The 25927-nt window shown below is 55.0% G+C and overlaps 1 protein-coding gene across 1 annotated transcript; it reads right to left on the bottom strand.

The window, feature by feature from the left end:
- Positions 1 to 611: 611 nt before the first annotated feature.
- On the bottom strand, positions 612 to 6313 carry ETV3L (ETS variant transcription factor 3 like). Its single transcript, XM_001500756.4, has 5 exons — positions 6224 to 6313; positions 5843 to 6080; positions 5397 to 5586; positions 4877 to 4997; positions 612 to 1695 (listed from the first exon to the last, which is right to left on the bottom strand). The coding sequence occupies exons 1-5, from the start codon at positions 6282 to 6284 to the stop codon at positions 1226 to 1228; spliced, it is 1080 nt and encodes a 359-aa protein (XP_001500806.2). The 5' UTR covers positions 6285 to 6313; the 3' UTR covers positions 612 to 1225.
- Positions 6314 to 25927: the final 19614 nt, after the last annotated feature.

Raw genomic sequence — 25927 nt, 5'->3', positions numbered from 1 at the left:
TTGGATGAGGGACAGGGACAAACGATGGACAAAGGGACCCTCTGTGCCTCCTTAGTTCCTGCTCCCCCTCATGCAAAGGAGGTGGAGACAAATCCTAAGCCTGTAATTGGCCGCCAAGAGATAGGAGAGCAACATGGTTCAATCGCCTTGGCTCCTGGAACATTCTTCTCTGTTAGCATTTCCTTGGTCTCTCTCTCTGTCTGTCTCTCATCCTCCCACCCCCAGCCACGATGCTTCAGAGGAGGAGGGATCTCTGTCAAGGCCTTCTTTCACCCCAGCCCCTTAGAGCTCTGCTCAGCAGTCCATGGCAGGGGTCTGAGGGCCATCTGTAAAGACCCCTGCTCTGTTCCTAAGTTCTTTCCTTGAAGCTGGATTCCCAATGGCCCAGGTGGCTTCATGGGCCACAGCTTCTTTCAGCCTTTCTCTCTGGGAGACGATGGCAGCAGGAGGGAGGACGCTGGCGGCTTGATTTCCTCTTCTGTCCAGGCCTCAGGCCCTCCTCCCAAGCCCCCCTTGCCCCTTCCCCGTTGGAATCTTGGGTGGTTGTCTAGCTTCACACCACATCAGAGGGCAGCAGGAATGCCGCAGGGGGTGGTCAGCCAAGAGGGCAGTTTGCCAAGGGCATTTTATTCCTGGTCTGCAGTGGAGTACTCCAGAGCTGAGGAGGCCACGCCCTTCCTCCCCCACCTGCTTGCGTCTGGGGGAAATGGAGGCAGAAGGGAGCGCCTGCTCGGGATGGAGCTCCCAGGGTCACAGAAATCAGGATGGGAGAGAAGAGCATGGAGGGGCAGCAGAGGCACTGAGAGCTTAACTTGGATAAGGGACATGGGCCCCAGAGAAGAAAGGACTTGCCCTGAGACTCAGGAACAAACAACTCCTGACCCGCCCCCTCCTAGACTCTTAACACCCCTCAGTAGGCCCGTCTGCGGGCCTTCACATGATGGAAACCTTATTCTCTCAAAAAAAGTCTAGATTAAGATTGTCTCCTTAATCTGATTAGCAATTTGGTGGGAGGGGACGGGGCATCCATCTCAGTTTTACTCATCCCCATTTATGCTCCTTCCCTGCAATGGCCTCCAATCCCCTTGGGTCCAACACCAGCCCTTCAGATCCTCCTGCAGTTTAAACCTGTCTCCAGCCAGGGAAGGTGCAAAGCCAGAAAGGAGGTAGACAAGAGGAGGGAGAGGGTTTGGGGGAACCCCCCACCTGACATCTTCCTCCCCAGTTAAGGAGGATCCAAGGGCCACACTGCTTTGAAGTTCTCCAGATTGGGGGACACAGGGCTTTCCTCCCCAGTTTTGGGTCCGTGCATCTCCGAGGAGAAGCCCTCCCTGGGATCCAGGTGCCCCTTTGACCCCATCGTGGGATCGGACTTTACCTCCGGCCTCAGGGACAAGAGCCGGAGCCCCTCACCAGCCTCCTGTCCCAGCTCGGTCAACAGGGGAATCCCCGGAAAGTGGCGGGCCGCTGAGGGGCACGCGGGTCCTGGGAGCAGAGGTTCTGGCTTGGAGGACCCTGGGAACTGCTGCTCTGCGGGGAGACGGGGCAGGAAGGGCCCTGGGAGGCGTGGCCAGTCGGAGGGGAGAAGGGATGGGGCGGGAGGGGGGAAGGAGGCGTAACTGGGCAGCTCGTCTCGGAGGCTCCCCAAATGGCAGCAAGGGCTCAGCCGGCAGGGGGCTGGGGCAGGGACAAGGCCTAGAGGGAGAGAGAGGGAGAGACAGAGAGAGGGAGAGAAAGAGAGGGAGAGTTAGGCGAGTGCCACAGCTCGGACACGCCCCCTTTCTCCGCCCATTTTTCCATTGCTTTTTCCCGTTGCCACCTGCCCTGTGCACTTCCCTTTTTTGTCATGTAAATATCATTTCCCGGGGCGGGGGTGGGGGGGGGAACCTCCCGAGAACCAACACTACCTGCCCACGTCCAGCCTAGGTGGGAGCCCGGGCTGCCCTGTCATGGCTCCTGTACCTCTCCTGCAGGGCCATTCCCTCAGTTAGAATCAGGTAGTCATTTGTGTGACTGCTTACTCTCTGTGTTCCCAACTCTGTGGGGCCTGGAGCTGTGTCTGTTTTATTCTCCCCTGGATCCAGCTCAGCTTGGCACATTGTAAGAGCTCAGTAAAAATGGGCGGAGTGAATGAGTGAATGAAGATATTTTTTGCCCTAACCCAACCATCGCTTCTTCGCTCTCTGTGCCTGCAGCAAAGGGCTCTAGCTCTAGCTGGGCAAAGAACTGGTTGTGTGGCTCTGGGTTTGTCACTTAAATTCGCAGACCTCAGCTTCTTCATCCATAAAATCCCCTCACAGAGCTAAGATCAAGCGACATCTTCTGTAAGAAGGAGGCTGCAGAGCCGTGAGGCCCCATGCACGTGGGGTGAGCCCCTGCTTTGTCCTTCAGCTGGTTCTGGCCAATAGCCCTCCTCCTTCGAGAAGCCTTCCCTCCTTCCATGTTTTCCAAATCTGCCCTCTTTCCTCCACCCACCCTGCCAGGATCCTACAATAGGGGCTCCCAGCCTGGGGTCTCTGGGGGTGATCACACAGCACTTCACACCACGTTCTGTATTTCTAAAAGCCTGATTCCAGCTCCGCATTTTTCTTAGCAAGGCCACATCATTCAACTAAAAGAGCAGCTGTCAACCCAACATGATCACATCGGCGGGCCTGTAATTAATAAAAACTGGAAAAACAAATGGGTTTTTACTTTAATACATCCGATTTATTTGATAGAAACAGTATTTCTGAAGTCAGCTCTATGAAGGGGAAAATAGTAAGAATGATGCTCCATGAGGAAGAGCGTGAGACTCCTGCTGGGAGGTACCCTTTCCTGGGTCACTGTCCCTTTCCTTGGGTCCTCAGATGAGGTGGAGATTGCTGTGCCAGGAAGGTTGTGTCCCGGGAGGGGTGGGGGAGCTCCTGAGGTCGGGGCAGTGTCTCCTCTTGGAGACACACAGCTGAGTAGACATGAGGAGATAGTTCTAGAATCCTCCTACCTCTCTCCCACCCCTTCTCAGCACCAGCCCTGCAGCTCGCAGCCTCTGGTTCGATAGTCCTGACCACTCTTCTGCTCCGAAGCAGCTTCTTTTCTTGACACCAATGCTCTGAATGAAGGTGGAGTGAGGGCCTGGCACCGCCTTCTGGAATCCCAATCCAGAAGTGGGGCATGTGGCTGCTACTAGCCTTCTGGTGACCTAAACCTGCTTAGCATGCTGTGCCTCAGGGCCCAAGCACAGGCAGGGCATGTGTGTGTACCCAAGAGGGCAGGGAGGTGCAAAATAGCCCACTCCAAGTTGGAGCTCGCCAGGGACACTTTTTTTCCCTCGTGGTTTCCCAAAGAGAGAAGCTATGTGCCCAAGGCATTCCCAGAGCTGGGAAGGGGTGGGTGGGGTGGAAGAACAGGGATGGCTGTTCAGGTGCTGTTTGGACCCAGGCTGCCCGACTGGTGGCTGTGCGAGTCCCAGCTGGCCCTGGGCCGCCCCACACCCACAGCTTCGGCTGCACTCACGGGGCCCAGTGCCAGGCACCTTGTGTTCTCTGGGAGGTGGGACCGCTGGGCCCCCAACTACACTGGGGGTGGGGCTAAAACGGAGGGTCCTTATTCTCTGGAATTGCCTGGAGGGGAGAGTAGGTCTTGGGCCTCTGCATAAGAGCCTTGTGTTGGTGTAGTGTCTCTGTGATCTTTTTCACAGAAACTCTGATGTTGTCACTTCACAGCTCACAGCCCAGGAAGAGCTGGCTTCTGCCTACGTTTCCACCTTCTCCCTCTCAATCACCATGTACTGCCACACTGGCCTTTTCCCAGTTCCTGTTTCCTGTCCCAGGACCTTTGTACATGCTGTTCTCTCTGCTTTCCTTGCTCTCCTCTCTCCCTCTGAGCTAAGCTGATACCTATTTTAGGTCTTAGCTTAAATGTCACTTTGTTAAGGGATCCTTCCTGGGTGCTGTCTGCATGCTGAACTCTGTCGCAGTTAGCACAGTTACAATTGCATATCTCATTATTAACTGAATGTCTACAGACCCCCTCTTGCCTATAAGCTCCATAAAGGCAGTCTTGCTCACGTGGGCGTCCCCAGCCCTAGGATGGTGCCTGGCACACTAAACAGGAGGTCATTAACTATCTGTTGGAAGAAGGAATGAGTGAGTGACTGAACTGTGTCTCCCCAACCCCTCTTCCGTTGGCCCTCATCCACCCCATGGTCCTTGCCCTGGTTCTGGCCCCATCATCTGCCACCTGGATTATCTTCTAAAGCCTCCCAACGCAGTCCTACGCCTCCTCCAACACAACCTCTGCATACCACCCAGGCCATCTTTATAAAATGGACATTGGAGCGTGCCTCTCCCTCCTGGGGCCCTCCTGCCCACGGTAAAGTCCAGCCCCCTCCTCATGGCTTCCACAGCCCTCCCTGACTGGGCGCCTGTTTGCCCTGCCAGCCTCATCTCTCACCCCCACCTTGTCCCCACTCCCATCCCATAACTGCCTCTCTGACCACGGCAAGCACCAGATCTTCAGATTCGCTACACTCGCCCACAGCCTTTTGCTTTACAAACGCTGTTCCCTCTGCCTAGGCGCCTCTCTCCACCTGCTTCACCTGCTCAGGTGCAGCCTCCTCCGGGAAGCTCCAACTCCTCTGCTTTCCCAGAGCACCTGGTGCCTCCCTGCATCTCAGCGCCCGTCACCGGCCATCCTCGCATCTCTGCCCCCCACTATTCTCTCAGCATCCTGAGGGCCATCTTTCATCTCTGAACCTCCACACCTAGTAAATAGCTGGTGCTTAATAAATGTGTGTTAAATGAATGAATGACTTGCATTATCTCTTGTCTCGTGGCTCCCTACGCGTGTGCTCAGCTTAAGATTCTCTGGGCCCTCCCCGGTCCCAAGTACTCACGGTGGACAAGGCTGCTGCTCCCCTTCTTGTCCCCAGACGCCTCTGGTAGCCCTCCAGGGGTCCGCTGTCCAGCCAGCTGCTCCACCATGGCCCGATGGGTGAAGAGCATGCTGTGCAAGAGCTGGGGAGTGAGGAGAAGGAGGTGTGTGTGTGGGGCGAACGGGCTCTCCTTGGCATATATTTCCCAGTACATGCTGTTTTAACAACCACTTGCTAAAACAATGAAATGCCATCGCCCCTCCCCTGAGACCCCCAGCCCCTGCCCTGTGACCCACCACTAAAGGAGGGATGCCCAGCACAGGAATCACCCTCTCTCACGGCCAGTGCTGTCCCACGTGGTCTGTTAAACGTGTGGGTGCTTTAGTGCCAGGGGGTGGGGGGCACTCAGTGACTAGGATGCAGGGAGAGGAGAACAGTGGAGGCTGACAGGCCCCGAGGCAGGGAGGAGGGCTGGGGGCCTCCTGGGCAGAGGGGCAGGGCTTAGTGGAGCCCTGGGGACAGGGGCTGCCTTCATGCCTACCTCACTCTGCACGCCCATGGGCACCAGGGCTGGCCGAAACAGGGCAGGGGTCCCCAGCAGCAAGTGGGGGGATGGCGGAGCCCACACCTCCCACAGAGGATAGTTGACTACGATGAGCTTGCTGAAGTTGAACTTGTAAGTGAACCTTTTGCCTTTGGTCTTGTGCAGGATCCTCTTATTGTAGTAATACCTGGAGATTCCGAGGTTGAGAATAGAGAGTTGGCCCAGTGGACAGGGAAAGCCATCAGAGACCCAGCCATGCCCCTTCCCCAGGCCAGCAAGGCTGACCCACCCTGTTCTGGAGAATGACTCGGTGGCATGCTACACGCTCATCATTTCCCAAGCCTTGAAGTGGTAGGAATTGGACATCAGACCGGAGTGTCAGAAACCACAGCCCTTTTCTTTGAACTCTGCCCTCTCTGACCACGTTAGCTGCCTCCTCTCACCTGAGGGCCCGGCTCAGCTTGTCATAATTCATCTGTGGTTTGCATTTCCTGCGGCCCCAGAGGCGGGCCACCTCGTCTGGATCCTTGATAACAAATTCCCCGTACTCTCCCTGCTGCCAGGCGATGACATGGCGGAACTCTTCCTTCTGCAGCAGCTCCAGGATGAAGTGCCACAGCTGGATCTGCCGGGAGCCCGGGGATGACTCGGCTTTGTAGGCCCAGTCAGGGAAAGCCAAGCCTGGGGTGGGCAGAGAGGGAAGTGTGAGTGCCAAGTGCGCAGTGCCACGCTCCTGAGCACCCCCCTCCCAACCTCCCCCCCCCCCCCGCCCCGCCGCCGGGGCCACTGCTGAAGCCTGGGTGGGAGACCTGGCAGAGGCTCACCTGAGATCCAGGAGTTGCCAGCGATGGCTGGGATGCCCTCGGCCAAACAGCTGCAGTGCATGGTCCACTTTGGGGGAGCGATGGCCGTGTCTGCGCCTTGCGGGGAAGATGGTCACCGCTTAGGAGGAAAGGGAAAGAAGAAGGCAGGGGAGAGGGAGGGAAGAGACCAGGAGAGAAGAGGAAGACTGAGGCAGGGGAGTGGGGTCCGAGGCAGGAATCTCCCCCACACCCAGGCAGGGCCCAGCCTCCTGGGAGGGGAGCTCCCCACTGGCCAGGGGCTGACCTGACTCTGGGATCTGGGCTGAGCCACTTAAATAGATGGGGAGGAATGCAAAGGGTCCCACATCCTGCCCCTGCTGGGGGATTTAGACAGAGAATGAGATCTCTTCTCAGGGCTTAACAGGATTGGAGTTTTTCCCAAGAGAAGACAAGAGAAAATGTAATTAATCGTTGGCGCTTTCTAAACCTTCATGGGGAGGAGTGGCAGATGCACAAACCCATACCTCTATAGCACTTAGAGCAATCTTACAACTGAGAAGAGCAGGAATTTTGTGTGTTTTTTCACCGATGATGAGTCCCAAGTGCCTAGCAGAGTGCCTGGTACATCATGGGTGTCCAAGAAATGACTGTGGACGGAATCAATGAATGGTAAAGAATGTATCGAAGGTGTCGTTACATGCTTAATATCTGTCTTCTGCTCAGTGTCAGCCCCACAGGGTCAGGAACCCAGGCTGGCTTCACTGCTGCCTTCCCAGATCCCTTCCTTACAGGGCCTTGTCCTCACAGGTGCTCTGCAAACATTTGGAGATTTAATGAATCATGGGCAAGGAAGACAGAATCTTGCTGGTTCCTAATTTGGCTTTGGGGAGGGGTGGCGAGATGGGGAGAAAGCTGGGGAGTGAGCCCCAGTGAGGTAAACTTGCCTGCTGCAGGCAGAGCAAGGAGAGAACTAAGTCCCACAGCCTTGGGGATGCAACTGAGGTTGATGCAAAAGGCTGGCTTCCGTTGTCACCAGTGGAAGATGAAACAGTAGGCAAGAGGACTGAAGAGGGATGGGAGAGGGACTGGACTGCAGGATGCGGGCCAACTCCCGGGGGGTGGGCCGGGCACAGGGGAGTTACCTGGGTGTCCAGGACCACATGTAAACAGGGGGCCGGCTTACACAACCAGGACTCTGGGTTTCCATCTGATGTGGTTGGCATGAGGCAGCTAGAACTTATTAGGCTGTCAGGTCTGGAGGGACCGTGAGGGTTTGTCTGGAGTAGCCTCCTCGCTTTCCAGATGAGGCGCAGAGAGGGAAATCGACTTAACACATGGCGTTCAGCCGCCATACCCCCCACTCCTAATCCATAGCACCTTCTCATAGACTATGTTGCCTTAAGACGCAAAACATCATCTGTAGCGGTGCCTCTCATACTCTAATGTGTGTAAGAATTGCCTGAGGATCTCTTTAAAATGCAGATTTTGGTTCAGTGGGACTTGGTGGAACCTGAGGTTCTGTATGTCTAGCAGCCTCTAGGTGATGCCACCGCTGCTGGTCCGTGGACCGTACTTTGAGTAGGGATCCAGCAAAAAAGCTCTGGGTGTCAAAGAATCCCAGACACCACAGGATGTGAGACCCTCCCTGCCCTCCCCACCTCCACCCCGAGAGGACATTGGGTCTCTTGTTCTCCCTTTGCAGGGGAACGGGGGCTCCAGGGGGGTCAACTGAGGAACCCACAGCCTGTCGGGGACAGGTGCTTCTGGCGGTACCCAGTCTGGCCTGACCAGAGAGCATCTCTGGGAATTCAGGTACACAGGTGGTGAGTAGGTCCATGCCTGCTCTGTGTCTGGATCACCAGGTTTTCCCACCCATCCCTGTGTCTACCCTGACAGCTGACATTCTGGAATCCTCTTCTCTCCTTCCTTTCTTCTCCTGAAGCAGATGCCCCCACTCGTCTCCTACCTGCCTTTCCTGCCGTGTTCATTGGGAGGTTCCCCCTTTGTCTGACCTCAGGCTGGGATCTCTCCTACCTGACCTTAGGAAAATTGGTGGGAAAATGGGGGTAGGGAGTGACAGGTTCCCAGGGAAGCTGATAGAATTCCTATATCTGGCTCTGGTGCCTGCTGGATCTGATGATGTTTCCCAGTCTGGAGTGTTTGAGACCTTGGGGTAGACTCAGGATCTGGCAAGAAGAGAATGATAGACCCACCACGGAGCAGATGTTCAGTGCGCCCTGCACTGTGCTGAGGAACTGACATACCCTGAACCTCACATGAAGTATCAGAGGAGATGAGGCTCAGAGGGGTTGAGTAACTTCTCTAAGATTGTACAGCTCTAAAGCGAAAGAGTGGAAATCAAGACCTCACTTCAAGATTTATAATATTTAGCCACCTACGTAGGCTACCAACACCCTCTCTCCTGCCCCCAAAAGAAAAAAACCTCAAAATACAAAGCCAAAATGAGTCAAGCCTTCTGGGTTCCCTGAAAGCCGTGGCCCGCTCCCTGGCCTCTCCCGTGTTTGTGAGAGGCCCTCCCAGATCCTCAGGTCTCTGAAGGGCTTGCCAGTTCTGGATGTGGAAACCCTCACTGCTGGTAAGTCCTGACGGACATCTCCCCGCAAGTCCTTCCTCTTCTGCTGGAGCCCCGCACTGATGTGGGGAACGCTCAGAGAGGAGCAGGTTTTAGTTCTACCTGCACGTCCGAGAATTGCTCTTGCTGTTAACCTTAATTCCTTGGGTTTCATTTTAACCCACACTCTGGTGGTGATGCTCCCGAGGCTGGAGGAGGTGGCCCCACTCTGTACCACCTCCCCTGCCCCGCCCCCCGCCGGCCCCCAGGCCCCGGCTCCCTCCGGGGAGTGCAATGGCCTAAGAGAACGAGTAGTGAGAACCATAAATCAAAAAGGATCATAACCGAATCTTGAATGATCAGAGTGGCTGTGCTTAAGTGCTTTGTGTTCCTTGAAGGGTTATAGCACGAGCAATTATCATCATCATCATCACCATCGTTCTGATTACTAATAATGTGATTAATCCCCTTGGCCAACATAAGTGCTCATTACAACACATACAGGTTTTAGGTTGCTATTTAACAAAAACAATATAGATAACAATGATCACAATAGAGAGTAAGCCATAAAACCAGGGCTTGGAGCCAACGGAAATACGTCCAAAGCAGATTTACCTTTGTACGAGGTTGGTGAATGTGAATCAGGTCCCTATCATGTACCCAGCATTGGGCTTCACTTTTTTTTTTTAATCTATTACTTCATTGAGTCTTCACATCAACCCTTCGCAGTGGGATTATTCTCTCCGTTTTGCAAGCCAAGGAAATTGAGGCTCAAAAGGTTAAGAGACTTGCATAAGATCCCTGGGCAAGTGGTGGAGCCGGATGGGAACAGGTCTGTTTGACTCCAGGCTCTGAGCTGTAATCAGTCAATCAGGGCCGAAGAGTTGGAGATGAAACCTTGGTGCAGAGGCCAGGCTGGCGGCAGACCGTGGGCCCTGAAGGCGGCACTCCGGTCTAAACCTAAGATGCAGGCTCTTTGCTAGAAAAATGATCTGCGGAGGCCCCAGGAAGCCAGAGGACAGACAGTCAGATATAGGCTAAGAGGAGCACAGAGAGAATGAGAAAGGCAGGAATCCAGAAAAAAAAAAAACAGTCGGAGAGTTTAAGACCAGTGCTGCATCTCTGCAAAGGGGAACCTTGTATCAAAAGTCACTTTGTTGTTGGGCCTTCTGAGCGGCTGAAGTGGATTGACGGCATAATCTGACTGCTTGGACACAATCCAGTCTTCTCAATGACTGCTTGATTGATTCAGTGGGAAGACGGGATTGTTTATAAATACAAGGGTGGCCAGAAGAGACAGCTAGAGAGTGGATCAGAGAGAGTGAGACAGAGAAATAGCCATATGGAATTCGGAAATCCGGCGTTGTGGACACAGGTGAGGTCCAGGAAGGGCCCTGGGGAGAAAGCCCAGAGGGGCGATGGTGGAAACACGGGGATGACAGTCTCCAGGGGGATACTTTACGCTTGTAGCACTGAGCAAACTGTGCAGCCCCCTTGCCAAATCCCCAATCTGATTAGAAGCCTCTGGTCTCTCCCCTTGATCTCAGCCCCAAGTGGAGAGCGGTTAGTCCTGAGACCTCCCTTAATGCTATTAGCTAAAGCTGCTTAGGTAGGAGAGCAAGACAGGCGGGGGGCTTGGGAAGGGCAAAGCCAACCACCTTTTTCCCTTGGGGAACTGGGGGAGGGTCAGGGCGTGGGTCCTTTCTTCAGTGAGACACGGAGACACAGACACTGAGACCCCAGACCCCAGGGAATCTTGTCCCTCCTGCCACAGCTGCCAAACCAGAGAGCCTGTGCCTACGGCAGAGAGGATCCCTCCTTGATGCTCCAGGTAGAGAATCCGGTCAGCTGTGCTCCATCTGCCTCCTGCAGCCTCAGCCCTTCTGTTGGCCCACCCCTGGACAACAATCAGAGGCTGCTCCTCGCCTGCCGCTCCCTCAGCAGGGTCCAGCAGCACTGCCTGACTTCTCTCATACCCCACCTTCCTCCTCCCCAGCCCTGAGCCCCTCTCCAGGCTCCCTCTCACCTGCTCCCACTGCTCAGTGCTCTCAGCCTGTTGGGTCTCAGATCTCTGCCCACCCTTCCTCCCACCCCCACCCCTTGCAGATGTGCCTCCGACTCTTGTCTCTGTGGTCCTTGGGGGCCGTGGGATTTAAAGGGTTTGTGTAACTCTGTGGAGTAGAAATCCAAACCCAGACACCCTCCCCATGCCCCACCCCCAATCTGTCACGAAGGGCAGTCGAAAGTCATGGGGAAAGTCACATCCCTCCTCAGGGACCCAGGGGTTAGGGGAACCTGACACGAGGTGTCAGGAGAGCGCTTCCAGGCTGCACCCGCCCCTTTCTCTGTCTCCTTCAGGTCCCTGTTTCACTTTGACCTTTTAGTCTTCAGCTCATTTCCTCCTTCGAGACAGTGTCTCTCCTCTTCCCTGGCAGTCTAATTCTCCTTCCTTCTTTCCATTTCCCATCCGCCAGCCTTCTCTTGTCTTACTTCCCCACCACCGTTTACTTTCTTTTCTCTCTGTTCTCCGTCCTTTTCTGTCTCAGGGTGTCTCGTTCTCTCCATTCCCGTCTTTACGTCTTGGTCTCTCTCTGTCTTGCCTCCCTCATGCCCCTGTCCCTCCTCTGGAGTGTTGTCCCTGCCTCACCGCTTCTCGCCCAGCCTGCCTTCTGTCGCACTGTCTCTATCACTGTCTCATTTCACTTTCTGTTTTCTTGCCTTTCTTTCTGCCTTTCTCCCATTCCAGTCTCTCACCCGTGCTTCAGAGCTGGAAACTGAACCCAGGCCCCCAGCTTCCCGGCCCTGGCCTTCACAGCCCACCTCCTCACGCCCCTCCTTCCTTCCCAAAGCCCTCCCTCCTCACCCCTTGCCCCTCCCCCAGTGGCAACCTCAACGTTGTTTCCTTTTATCTCATTCCCATCAGCTGTGCCCCAGGGGATCCCCCTGCCTGGACACCCCCACTCCTTCCCTTGGTCCCCCCACCCAGGGACTAGAAATCCCCTCGAGAAGAGCAGGCGCTGAGGTGGCTGAGGAGCCAGGCCAGCCAGAGGAAGTGAAAGCTCTCGGCCAAATGCTGAGCTGGGGTGAGCCGGGGTGAGCTGGCAGCCAGAACGGGCCTGAGTAACAGGGGCCAGGAATGCAGCGGGAAGCAAGCCTCTGGGGCGCTCTCACCAGCTGGGGGCCTCTGACGCCTTCTGACTCAATCCCCAACCCTCAATCCCGTGTCTACTTCCAGCCTCAACCTCAACCCTTGCCTTCAACACCACTCTTAACATGAACCCTGACTTCAACTTCCACTGAGCCCGAAGCCCAGCCCGAGACTCCTTCCACCTGCCCTGATCCCTCTCCCCACCCGGCCCCCTTGCCCTTGAGTGGGACCAGGACGGGGCTTGGAGGTGGAGTGGCAGTGGCCCCACTCTCTTCCTTAGCCCTCTCCTCTTGTCCATTGGGAAGGGGCTGGGGAGAGGAGCATCACCTCTCTGCGCCTCTGCAGCCTGACATAGCCTGCATCCGCCCCCAACAGCCCGGGGCTCTCCTGGTAAGGGGCACCCAAGCTCTCAGACTTCAGGCTTCTTGGACCTAGTTCTTTGGGAAGGCTGCTGGGAGTCTGAGGAAGGGACGGAGCAGAATCCCCTTACCCCATCAGAGATTTCAGTTCAATTCATCCCATCCTGGCTCAGAAGGGAGCACAACCTTACCTCTCCCCTCCTGAGACCCCCCTGCACATCCCCTGTTCCTTCCCATCCCCGTGCTGTGATGCCCACACCCTCAGTGTCAGTCCTCACCTACTGCCCTTCAACCTTGGCCACAGCGATGGCAGCAGTGAGCTCGCTGGGACACAGGACTCCCTAGGTGTACAGACAACAGGGCGTGGGGATGGCTGAGCCCTGCATCTGTTCAGCCCCCAGAGCCCCACTCAACCCCATTGATCCCAGGAGTCCTCTCTGCCCCAACGAGCCGACATCTGACCCCAGCCGTGCCCCATCTAGGGAGAAGAGCCTGCTGTCATGCTGGCCCTGATGTCTTTATGAGGTCCCCACCTCTCTTTGCCCTGACTGCCCAACACCTGGCTCTGTGGCTGTCCCACACCTGAATAGAAGAGCCCTGCTGCCTCTCAGGTGGCTTCAGTGTGGCCCTCCGGCTCTCATCTCCACCCAGTGCCTGTGTCACCTTACTTCTCCCCTCCCAATTACCCCACAACCGGCTCCACAGCTGGGGTTGGGGTGGGGGCGGAGAAGGGTCATCCCTCCAGCCAGCCTGAGCTGCAGACCTGCCTCCAGAGTCCCTTACCTTGGTGCTCCCCTCTGTGCAGGTGCAGCAGCCGGTCCGGGCTCTGTCCAGCGGCTCCTTCTGGTGCACTCCTCGCCCAGCGACCCCTCGCTCATCACACGCTGAGTTAGGGTTACTTAAAATGAGAGCGGGATCTCCAAGCTCCCAGGGGAGCCGATGTGGTTTTCAGACAATAGCATTAACCCTTCGGGGACCAGTGGCACCACAGCCCTGTGCCCCCTCCACCTCTGTGCGGGGTGGGGTGGGAGGGAGTGTCTCTCACCGGATCCTTTGCATCCAGAGCCCACCTCTGGGGCAGACGGCTCCTAAAACGTCTGAGAGACTGGTGAGAGGGCTGCCGCTTCTTCAGTTCTAGGAAAAGGGACAGTGAACTTCTCGGAAGTCCTTCCAGCTGTCTACCCTTCCCACTATAAGCCAGCCCTCCTCGCATGGAACTTTCTATGGAGATAGAGTCCAGACCTGGAGAAGAATCCTCCCTCACAACCTCTAAATCTTAATACCACCTCACGCCCTGTTTTTCCCTCTGAGTCCCAGGCCCCACCTCTGCTCACATAACAGATGCCAAATCTTCACAATACATAACTTTTCCTCTTAGTCTCAGGTGTTAAGATGATACTAACAGTTAACTCAATCACCTTTTCTATAAGGATTTTTAAGCACTTATCATGTCTCTTTCCTCTGAGAGTTCTAGAAAATGATTTTTCCTTTTCTTTATTAATATGGCTTAAAGTTAGACAGTGAGAAGAACTTCCACCAAGGCAAAAACCAGACAGGAGAAAGTAACTACAAGGGCAGCAGATACCCTGCGAAGGAGATGGTAGGAACAAGATAAGGGGTAGGATTCCAGAATGCACTGGGGAGGGAGGTGGAGGATTTAGGTGACTTCCCGGGGAAACTGGAGGAGGGTGGATGTCAAAGACCAGAGCCTCTGTCTTTAAAGTCCTGGGGACCAAGTGACCCCGGAGCCAGTCAGGCCTGTGTCCAATCTCCCCGTTCCCTAGCAGGGAGGAAAAGATTGATGGCTGTCATTGGGGAATCAATATGATTTTCTTTTTTTTTCCCCTCCCTGACTCTGGGAGGCCGAGTTTCCCTCTGTCTCCCCACCCCCCTCATTACACAGCCCCTCCCAGCCCTGAGCTGATGGAGATGGGAATGGAGGGCCATGGAATTAAATTCTGGGGGTTGTTTTCTGGTTAAATCAACCGAAGCTAACATGATGGAAAGGTGAGAGAGAGAGGCTGATTGATGGAAGAGACAGGAGCTGGGGGCCATGAAGAGAGGGTCCTTACTGGGGGGAGGCAGGAGGACAGGGCTCTGAGCCCACCGAGGGCAAAGAGGGAAGGGGCCACAGAGGGAGGGGTGGTCCAGAATACTGCTCCAGAGGGTCGGATGCAGGGAGAAGGGAAGAATATTAGCAAGGACTCGGCAAAACGGATCTGCATAGAGCACAGAGAGCTGCAGGAGGAGGACTGAGGTCAGCGCCGAGACGGGGTACCCCGGGGTATTTCTCTTAGGTGTCGTTGGTGTTTCCTCCCCTGGAGAGCTAGTCCTGCCCCTTGCTCACCTTCACCCCGTCCCATCTCTTTCCCTTAAGGATTCAGGCCCGTGAGAGTTAGGAACAAGAAGATGCCAAGGCCAAAGAGGAGTGTGGGGAGGAAGAACTGCTCCCCTCCTCTCCATGAAGGCCCTGTTTAAAGAGTGGGGGGAGCAGAATCTGAAGTGGGAGAACTGGGACCTGGACCGCGGGCCTGGACTCCACGGGGTCCTTCTGACCACCTCCTGCCTTCACAGCTCTCCCAGCAGGGCAACATCGGAAAGGCCTCCAGAGAAGGAGGCACATGGCTCTTCTGCTTTCCCACTTCCTGCCACCATCCCAGCTCCCAGGAAAGTCCCTCATGTCACCAACTTTGAGTCCTTGCGAGAACTAGAACAGCTGCTTCTGAGACAATTAGGGTTTTCACCCTTTCTCTTCTGCTGCTCCACACACTGTCCCTACCCACTTCCTCTCATATTCCCGTAAATCTGATCAAAGCAGCCCCCCCACCCCCGCCCTGCCCTCTCTGGCTGATTTGCACTTTTCGAGGAGGCTGGGTGTGGGGTTAGGAAGGCAGGCGCTTGGCACAGACATTGGCTTCTGGGGTGGCACACTGGGCCTGCTGTTTCTTCCCCATGACATAGGCAGATGGCCTAGTGCCCTTGCCGGGGAGTGGGGGTGAGGGGTTGGGTGGGGGAGGGTCCCCTGACCAAATCCAGCCCTTTCCTTTGCTCTTGTGAGCATCTCGGTGTGCCTTCCAGTGTCTGGCACAGTGCCAGGCCGTGGGGGCTGCTCCGCCAATGATTGCCAAGTGAATGAACCAAAAGGTACCCCCCAACCAGCTCCCCACACTCCAGCTAATCCAGCTACCCTGGTTCTCAACAGCCTCAGCACATTTCAAACTGCCTTTGAAACCCCAACTTTGTTTTCATTAACTGTACCTGGCCTGATCCCGTCCCTCAAACTCCCCTGACACAGTGATGCAATAACGAGGGTCAAGGGAGGTGGGGTGGAGACCCCATCCCCGGCAGGTGGTCCTTTCCACTTTGGGGCTGGAGCCGGCTCGGATGTCTCCCAAGTCCCCTTGGCGAGGAGTCTCTCAGGACTGGGGGAGGCCAGGGAGGGGCTGGGACGAATCCTATTCCTTAGTTCCCCTCCCAGGTCCCGGAGCTGAATGGCACAGACTCACCGCAGTATACTAAAGGATGCTCTATTTGAGCCTCAAGTAGAATTGTCTGGTTCTAGTTAGTGACTTTTTTTCATACTTGAGTAACCAGCGCAACAGGCTAAATTCTGAGCCTATCGACTCTGTCCTGCAGACTTCGCATCCAGACTTCACTACTCGGATTGGGTCCTCTCAGCCCTCACCTGTGCCGTTCACCATCTGATGTTAAAATGGGCCGAAGACACGGGGAAGGGATGAGACCCTGGGGAGGGCTTCTCCAGGGGCCGCACAGGATGCAGGGGCTGCCAGGCAGGGTGGAGACGGGGAGGCGGTGCCATCTCTTCCCTGAGGAATAGGCAGAAGAAGAAAAGGGCTCCTCTTCCTCACTCTCCCCTCGCTCTTCTGCCGGGGATCTGGCCTGGGCTCATGGCGGCCAGTGGGGTGAAGGGGGCCACTTGGCCGGTCCAGGAGGGTCTGTCTGGCCAGTCCACTTGCAACAGGAGGAGGATATCCCTTGATAAGAACTCCATGCCAGCTGTTGGAGAAGGAGGGGTCATTCCCACTGGCTCACTCAGTCAAATCTCCCATCGGCTTCCCAAGATGGGATACCCCCCAAGGCACACCCCTCAGAGGGACAGGGGAGTGGCGGCGACTGAGACTGGTCTCAGAGGGCGGGAGAAGAGGGGAAGGGGGTGGAGAGAAAAGGGACACCCCTGAAGAGAGGAATAAGGTCCCCAGGTGGCCAGGAAGGGGAAAAGGAAAAGAGTGTCAGATAGGCTTTTGGAAGGAGGAGGAAATCAGATCAAGGAGACAAGAGGGAGAAGGAGAGGAAGAGGAGGCGAGGAGCTGAGGAGGCAGAGGGAAGAGGAGAGGTCGGGGACGGGGAGGAGTTGCTGCAGGAGGAGAGGCTGAGGAGGCAGAGGGAAGAGGAGAGGTTGGGGATGGGGAGGAGGTGCTGCAGGAGGAGAGGCTGAGGCAGCCCTGGAATGCAGCGCTGGGGGAGGGGAGCTGTGTGTGCAGCCGGTGGCTGTGGTGTCGCTGGAGACTCTTCATGTCCCATTAGCGGCAATGGAAGGTGACATGCGGGGATCGATACCAATCGAGGCAACAGACTCCCAGTAATAAACCCATTTCACTCACACTTCTCCACCCCCGCCGGCCGACCCCAAGAGAGGGAGCGAGGGCTTCCCACGCCTGACCCCCTCTCCAGAGAGGCTGTGCCCAGAACTGTCCCCAGCCCTGCACCAGGACAGGGGTAGGGGTCCCCCAAGCCTTGGAGGAGTCTTCAGCAGGGTGGGGGTGGGCTGCACGCTTTCTGGATCTGTAAGGCTCAGGCCCAGGGTCCACTGAGCCCCTCAGCCTGGGCCCACATCCCGAACCCTGTGGGTATTTCTAAGGCAGAAAGGGGAAAGCTCTGGAATTTGTTGATCAGCTCACCCGTGGGCGCAGGTGAAGGCGTCTTTGTGCTCCTGGGTCTCTCATTCGTGCCTCCGTGTGGGTGTCTGAATGTGTGTCTGTCTGTCTCTGTTAGTAGATGTGCGTCTGTGTGTCTCTGAGGATTCACGTCTCTCTGGGAATGTCTGTCTCTATGACCGTGTGCTGTTGTGCGTAGGGGTTTGTGTCCATTTTTGTGTTTCCAGCATGTGTTGTTGGTGTACTGTGTGTGCCTGTCTGTGTTCACACACACCTGTCTCTGGGGACGTGGGTGTGTGAGCCTGGGTTTTTCTGTGCGTGAATCTGAGTGTGTGTCTGTGTTTCTGTGGGTGTCGGCTTCTGGGTGTATGGGCTGTGACTTGTTTTGGAGACTGTTTATGGGTGTCTCCGTGTATATGTGTGTGTGTGTGTGTGTGTGTGTGTGTGTGTGTGGTTGTGCTGTCTTTTCTCCCTGTACACATATGGGAAAATGCTGCTGGCCTTTTACTATTTCTACCCAAACCCTGCCCCCATCTGGCTCCTTGAGCTGGGCCTCAGGCAGTATCCTAACCTCTGGGTAGGGTGCCCCACTATCCCTGGGACTGAGAAGTATCCCCAGACATGGACCTTTCAGTACTAAAACTGGAACAGTCCCAGACAAACTGGGACCGTTGGTCACATTTCTTCAAGGCCTGGACATAAGCAGGCCAAATAAAGGGCAGTGCAGGTACCAGGGAAAGAAGGATGAGAGAAAGGTCGGGTGGGGGGAGTGGAGGCATTTGAATGGAAGAGGAACAAAAAAGAAGGCTGTGGCAGCCGTAGGAGGAATGATGGTTAGACTAAAAGAGGAATTTCCCCAGGGCACAGAGGTGGGACTCTGGAAACTATGTTAGAAGGGAAAAAGGATGGGTTATCCTCTGTTCTGGAAAACTCTGGTGAAGAGTTGTGTTGGGCTTTGTGGGGGATGCTGGCAGAGAGTGATGGTGCTTGCCTGCTGGTGGCAGGTAGGAGGTACCCAGATGGACCTTGTGGGGGTTCCCACCCTCCTGCACACCCCCCACGGCTCTCTCTGATTCCTTGCTGGGTGGGGATGAGTGTGTGTGTCTCAGAGGTGGGACCCCTGTAGTGCAGAGTCTGTGTGGATGCCCTGCATTGAGTCTTTCCCTCTCTCTGCCCGGTGGGCTCCCTTCCTCAAAGGGAGCAGAGCAGGCCTGGCTGGCCCTGGGTGATGGGCACGGTGGGGTGTGGGGTCAGGAGGCTGCGGGAGGGAGAGCTGGTTTATGATGTCCTGGAGTGTCTAAGCTCCGAGGGAGGGTCTGAGCCTTACCCACTGTGTTCACTGTGGAATCCTTGCCTTAGTGCCTGGCACATAGTGGTCTCACAGGAAACTTTTTGACCGAATCCATAGCTTTGCCCCTCCTCCTGAGCATGTCAGCTGTTCTCCTCTCAGGGCGTGGATGAGAAAGGGGCCCCTTCAGTTCTCTGGCTGTTCCTTCTCCCCACCCCATCCTTCCCCTCCTTCTCACCCCTGTCTTCTCTAGGGGGGGTCTCGTGAACTGGGCCTCACAGGGGAGCACCGTCCAGTAAATCTCATTCCTGCAGAGTCTCTGAAGGTTAGATAGGACCAGGCTCCAGCTGAGGGGCCTCTGGTCTCTGCCTAAAGCTGTCCCCTACTCTTTAGTCTCGATGCATGCTTTTCAAATTGACATTGGCCCTTTGGCATCTTCGAGCTGTTTGACAGGGTGATGCCAAAAACCATGAAGATTCAAACTACCTTTGGAGGTCATACAAGGCTTTTATCTGTTTTATCAACCAAGTTCTCACTACAGGTTTTGAAAATAGAGCTCCAATGCTCAGAACCTTCGCACTCCGGCTGCTCCTGACATTTGCAGGTGTCTGTGCAACAGCATATCCAGATGACAGAGTCTCCCTGCAGCCTGCTCAGCAAAGTGCGCCCAGGGTGGAGGCCCACGCACGCCATGGTGCCGCTCTGGTCATTTGGGCAGGGACTTCCAGGGCGCCAGGAACCCAGAGCATGGGCTAGAAGGGGAGCATGCTGCAGGTGGTCATGTCCTGTTGACCCCACAGACCTGGGCTGAGGGCGGTACTGTTTGCAAATTACAATTTCAGTACCCACCGCCCCTCTGCGCTGCTCATCCGTGAGCTGGTTCTGGGTGTGCTCTGGAGGATGGCGAGAGAGCTGAGCCTGGTCCAGGTCTTCAGTATTCACTCCCCTTTGGGCCTTGTCTTTCTGTCTTTCGGGTAGGTCTTCTTGTCTGGTCCTCAGATGGGTCTTCCCTCAGATGGGGGTTTCAGGAAACCAGGAGCTGTTGCTTCTCAGATTAGGGCTCCCCGGGGGAACAGCACCTCCTCCCTCAGTGTGTGACTCCCTGGGGAGGGGCTGAGTCTCCTTCCCCAGCTCCCCTTCCTCCAGCTGGAGGCTGGATGGGCTGCCTGAACCATGTGTGTGTGTGTGTTTGTGTGTGTGTGTGTGTGTGTGTGTGGCAGGGTGGGGGGGTGGGGGTGGGGGACAGTTGGGCCAGGGGCAAGGAAGGGGAGGGTGTGAGAGTGGGAGGCAGGTAGGCAGGAAGAACACACATAGAGTGGACAGCAGAGGAACTGGCCTTACACATAGGTTAAGAGGCCCTGAAAGGGCAGCAAGAGGGACTGAGACAAGACCCTGAGGACTCAGTGAAGGGATGTCCATAGCCTGGTTGAGGAGTTAGAGGGTTCCAGGTCATGAAGTCGGGGGAGCAGGATGGGTGCGGTGGTGAGAAGAGGCAGATGAGGCTGGGGCCCATGGATTCTCTCGCCCCCAGCTCTTTTCTGGACCTCAGAACCTGGGATGGGCAGACATTTCCACTCTTTGGAGCCATGAAGGATTTCTTGAAAGAGAACTCAGAGGCTCGGAGGGGAGGCTGTTCTCTCCTCCCTCCCTCCACCCCTGTCCCACAGCCCAAACACTGACCTGGGGCAGGCTAACCAAACTTTTCTATATCTGTATATTCTGTGTTAAGGAGCCCTGTGTCAGGCTGATGGGAAAAAACAAGCGGGAGAGAGAAGGGGAAGCCAGGAGAATACAGAGCTCAAATGAGACCCGAGATAAAGCAATTACCTGATCAATACGGGTGAAATTGAGTAATCTAGCAGATCAATACCATGGGCAAGAGGCTGGGGAGGGGGTGGCGATCCCTGCGCTCAGCCCCGCTCCTCTGCCCTCCTGCGGCAGACCCCCCCATACTTCAGTCCCCACCCACCCCACCTCCTTGGGAATTTATCTCTGTCTGCCTTCCATCTCAGCCTCTGCACTCTGGTCCCCCATGGTATCACCGCCTGCCCCTCCCAGTCCTCAACCTGTGCTCAGGCTGCCACCTCCACCCAGGACCCTCCACCTCATCTCCCCTCACCCATTCCTTCTCTTCCTTTCCCAAACTGATCCCACTCTTAACAGCCCTTCTAGGGTGATGCCTCCCCCTCTTTCTCCATCTTCCTCCACACACCTCCCTTCCCCTTCACTGGGGGCTACAGCCCAATCCAGTTGGATAGCCAGCTGCCTACATCTGTGTCCTTGGTGCAAGCATAGGGAGGTGGCCCGCCTCTCCCTGTACCCACATCGGATAGGAGCTCTCTAAGGACAAGAACTAAGTTTTCAGGGACCAAGCCTTCCCTCCTAGGCCAGACCTGACTGGGGAGGGAGCTGTGGCTCGTTTCGCTGTTATAGGCAACACAAGCTAACTACTCCATTTATGGAGCACTCCTCATACTCTGGGTGCTGGCTGAGCTGGGCTCTGGGGGCAGGGAGCTGGGAGGAGGACCCTGGTTCCTGTCGCTCCAAAGGGGGCCCTGTGGGTGCTGCCAGTGAAGGGCACTAGTCCATCTGAGGACTGCCTGTATTTAGAAGGGGGTCTTGGGGCTCTGGTTTTTTTCAGAAGGGGGATGGGGGAAGAGTGAGAACTCCTCCAGTATTGGGGGAACACCTGAGTCCCTGGCTGTCAAAGTCAGTATTCAAAATTCTCTGGCAACTAGGAAAGTTACAGCTTACTAGGGGATGAAGAGAAAGGCTGTGCATTGTGGGAAGAGCACTTGAGCAGGAGCCTCCTAATTACCCATCTTCCTCGCTGCTGGCCTGGAAGATCCTGGCAGGTAAGGAGTGTCTTTATTTGACTTTGAAATCCCAGGACAGAGCCTGGCATCCAGGAGGCACTCAGGAAATGATAGTTGAATAAATGAATGACCATTGTCACCTTGTCACAGTCTGCCTTGTATATCAGTTCATGATGTTGACTTGTTTCCCCCACTAAACTGTGAATCCCTAGAGAGCAGGGACCTGCTGTGTCTCCCAGCACATGGCCGCCATGTTTGTTTCACAAGTCACTGACTGACTGAATGTATGTGTGTTTCTCCCTCTCTGGCCTGGAGGTCGTTCCAGGGGAGCTCACACGGCAATGATTCCACAAAGTTCCTTTAGAGCAATCAAGAGCCATTTAAAGCAACTCAGTCCTCCGCCCCCTTCCTTCCAGCTTCTCTGTGTCATCACTGACAGGCAGGGAGGTGTTTGAAAAAAACATGGACTTTGGAGTCAGAAACTCTGGATGAGTCCTTGTTTGGTTACTCGCTAGCTGTGTTGACCTTGGGCACTTAACTTTGTTGACCTTTGTTTCCTTCATCTGCAAAATGGGGATAATCACAGTACCTTCCTCGGAAGGCAATTTTGGGAGTCAACCTGTGGATTTAGTAAGTTAACACAAGTTAAGTGACAAGAATGTATAAATGCTAGTTGTTATTTTCAAGGTGGGGGAAGGAGGAGGTGGTTAACAGAAGACCAAAATTTCAACACATGCAGATAAAGATTTTTTCCAGCTGGGCCAGGAGTGGGAGAATAAAAACCAACTTCCTTTACCTGTGATATTCTGAAGAGAGACCGACACCACATACCTCAGTTTCCCTTCCCTTTTCCTTCCAATTAGTTGCCAGGAGGACAAAAGTCATACAAAGAAGACACGTCTCAAAACACCAGATTATGCCTGGTTCCCCACCTTCTTGCGTTTAAGTTACTCTCTGAGGAATCTGGGGAAAAAAACAAAAGAAGGTCTTCCTGACATACTGGAACAACGCTTCCTGCCCCTACAGCCAGGATTCTGATTTTAAGGCCGACCTCTGCCTCCTGGAGAGGGGCAGCCTCCCATCCTCCTCCGTCTTTCCCTCCCCTACCTGGTGAGGTCTGTGCAGGGCTCCAGGGGAGAGGCCAGACACTGCCCTCCTCGTTGGTCCTTTGTTCTCTTGTTGGACTGTGGTTGTAAGGCTCTGGCTATACTAGACCAGTCTTTGGGCTGAGGTTGGGTTGGAACCTGCACCTGAAGACTAAGGCGAGGGGCAGTGATGCGGGCAGAGGCCTGCTGTCTCTTGGCTGTAGACCATCGCTTCCCAGTCTTGGCAAATTGTTTGTGCTGTACACTCCCCATTGTCTGCCTAGACCAGATCCCGAGATCTCGGAGTCAGGGGTCAGGGACTGTGGGGCTCTCCCGTCCCCCAGCCTGGGCCCTGTGAGTCAGTGTTGGCTCATCTGCCTTCTGGGAAGGGTTTGCTCTTTGATCTTTATCCCTCCTTGGTCAGTCCCCGCAGCCCGGCCCCTGGAGCCTGTTTGACCAGAGCTCAGTGCCCCCTCCCCTGGGCCTGCTGCAGGTGCCGGCTCCCTCTCCTGCACTCGATTGGGACACAAGGCCTGAAACCTGAAGAAACCCTAAGACTGGGGTCCCCAGCACCACCCCGGATTCTGCGTGTCTGATTCTTAGAGGCTGAGAGGAAGAAGGGTCTTCACCCTCGCCTAGGAGAGCCGAGGCAGTGAACGGGAAAGCATGGGATTCAGAGTCTGGAGACTGGTTTCTAAATCACTAGGACAAGTCACCCACTGCAGGACTCACGTGTTTCATCTGTAAACCAGGGATCAGGGGTCTACTTCTCTTGAGAGGGGCCAATGAAAGAGCGACGGGAAGGCACAGAGCCCCCCAGAGTCCAGGGGCCGTGATGGGCGAGTGGGACCTCACACAGACAACTTGGTCACTTCATTAAAAAAATGATTCTGAGTGCTAAGTGCTGTATGTGTCCTAGAAAACAGAAATTGAGGCGGAGAGAGGTTCCATAATCGACCTCGAGTCTCATAGCCAGTAAAATGGCAGGGGTGGGACAATGGGATTAGAGCCAGTGCCAGTTTATCTCCCTTCCTCAGGGAGTCAACACACCCAGCTCCTGCCAGAGGAGGGAAGAAGCCACGACAAGAGCGGGGGCAGTGGGAGTGGGAGGATGTCTGAGACAGCAGGCCTTCTTGTGGGTTTTTAGCTGCTTTTCGAGTTTTTTTTTTTTTTTGCAGGACCAGGGGCAGGTGAGTGAAGCCGGAAGGAATAGTCTGAATCCTAGGAGAGGAGCAGGAAGGGAAACGCCCGGCTGGGGCTGTTTAGAACTTGAGGTGTCTTGGAAACTGTGAGGCCAGGGAGCACCGTTAGAGGGAGGGGTCTTGGTTCATTTTTCTCTCGCCCACATTCGGTGAGTGAATAAGGACCAAGCAAATACATCCAGTGTGTACCCTGAGGGGAGGCAGGTTGGAAGGAAGGAAGGGAAGGAGAGCCTGGAGATAGAGGAGATGGAGGGGTCATTGCAGGGACGGTGTCCTGGACAGCGAGAGAGCCTGGGGCCAGAACAGGGGGCCACATGGCTCAGCAACTGCTGCAGGCGGCCCTGCTCTGGGGCCTGCAAGTTTGACCACAGACACTGTGAACACAGGGCTGCCACCCTCCCCTCATCCCTTTGCCTGTCCTCATCCTCCAAACCTGCATCCTTCGTGCCAACAATCAAACCTCCTTCCTGTATTTCTTGTTATTCGTTTACCCAGCAAACATTTATCAAGCATCCTTAGGCTCCAGGCAATGTGCTGGGCACTGGAGGAAGATGAACCAAACCCGGTGTCAGCCCTTGGCTTCTTGGCCATCCTGCGAGAAGCCGACCCAGCAGAGCATTGACAAGTGTGTAAGGGCGGCTGTGCAGAGGTAAACGTGGGCTGCAGAACACAGAAGGTGGCCTGGAACGGCCCCCCGAGGTGATGACATCTCAACTCTGAAGGATGTGATGTAAATGGCCAGGAGCAGCGGAGGAAAGGAGGGTGTTGCAGGCAGTGAGACAGACCGCAGTTCAGCCGGGCCCAGAGGCCTCACTGCAGAGTGGCTAAGAGCACAGCTTCTGGGCCTTGCACCCTGGTCATATCAGTTAACATCTCTGCGACTCAGCGTTCACCTCAATAAAATGGGCACCTTTCTCAAGGTGTTGTCATTGCAGATCGAACAAGTTAACAAGCAAGCCCTTAAACACACCTGGCACACAGTAACTGCTCTCTATGCACTGGCTGTTATGGTGGCTTTGCGTAGGGTGGGAGGGCGTGTGGAATGCGTGTGTGGTTAAAGATGAGGCTGGAAGGGTAAGCAGGGCCCCTACTCATTCACCTGGAGGGCCTCTGAGACTGACCCTTTCGCCTCATCACCAACCCCCCTCCCCCGCCCCACCCGTGTTCTCATCCCCCAGGCTTCACCTCTTCCCTCACTTCTTTCTCCCTGTTCTCCATCACTCACACTTCTTTGCTCAGAATTTGAATCACCACCACCCAATCCCATGCACTGAATGGTCCACATAGGCTAGTAGAACCAGATGCCTGGGATCCTGATCTTAAAACCATATCCAGTTTCCTCCCTGAGACAAGCCTCGCTCTGCTTCCAGCAGCATGAGGGAGAGAAGCGGGAGGCTCTCCCAGCAGGCGGCTCTGCGGCCAAGCCCACTCCCAGCTTGACTGGGGCTGCTTCAGGGAGTCAACCAGTCAGGTTGTCACTTCACTTTCTCCCACCTCAACAATAGAGTTAATAGTCTTCTTGAGCAGAGAGAGTAATTTGACAGGGTGCTTACAGCTTCTCAGCGCCACGGCCTCCAGGTTCCTCATTGGCCTAGTCCAAACGCTTGTAAAACATTGGGGATGGCCAATGCTAGCAGAATGAAAACATAAACTCCTAGGCATCCCCCCGAGACCCTCCACAATCCACCCTCGTCTGCCTCTCCAGCCTCACTCCTCAGCAACTCCAGCCTTCCGGAATGCACCGGACTCTCAACACAAGTCAATTAACACCTGGCTGTGACTCTACAGATGCTGGGACCTTGAGAAGATCGCTTTGCCTCTCTCTCAAGGGCAAAATGAAATTACTTAGTCTGTCACCATTTTTCCTCGGGGGTGTTATGTGATGATGTTCCACATGCCAAGATTTCCCTCTGGTCCCTCTGGATTCTTGTCCTCCAATGGGTAACACTGTTTCCCTAATACTGGTTTGCCATGTACTTAAAAAACCACCACCACCACCAAAACCACCTTTGTGGAGATATGATTTACATACCTTTCATCCTTTTAGAGTGATTGTAATTCAGTGGTTATTATATTCAAATTGTTGTACAACTATCACCACTACCTAATTCCAGGACATTTTTATCACTCCCCCCCAAAAATGCAACTCATTAGCAGTCACTCTCCAGGGCAACCACTAATCGATGTTCTGTCTTTATGGATTTGCCTAAACTGGACACTTCATACACAGAGAATCACACAAAGTGTGGCCTATTATGTCTGGCTTTGCCATGTACTCTTAATGAATCCTCAGAATAATCCTGAGGAAGAAATTTCCCCACTAACTTGCGTCCCTGGCTTCAGTTGTCCTCACCTAGCCA

This window comes from Equus caballus, chromosome 5 (genome assembly GCF_041296265.1).
Source record: "Equus caballus isolate H_3958 breed thoroughbred chromosome 5, TB-T2T, whole genome shotgun sequence".
Taxonomy (NCBI): Eukaryota; Metazoa; Chordata; class Mammalia; order Perissodactyla; family Equidae; genus Equus; species Equus caballus.
This window is presented reverse-complemented; position numbering and strand designations above follow the sequence as displayed.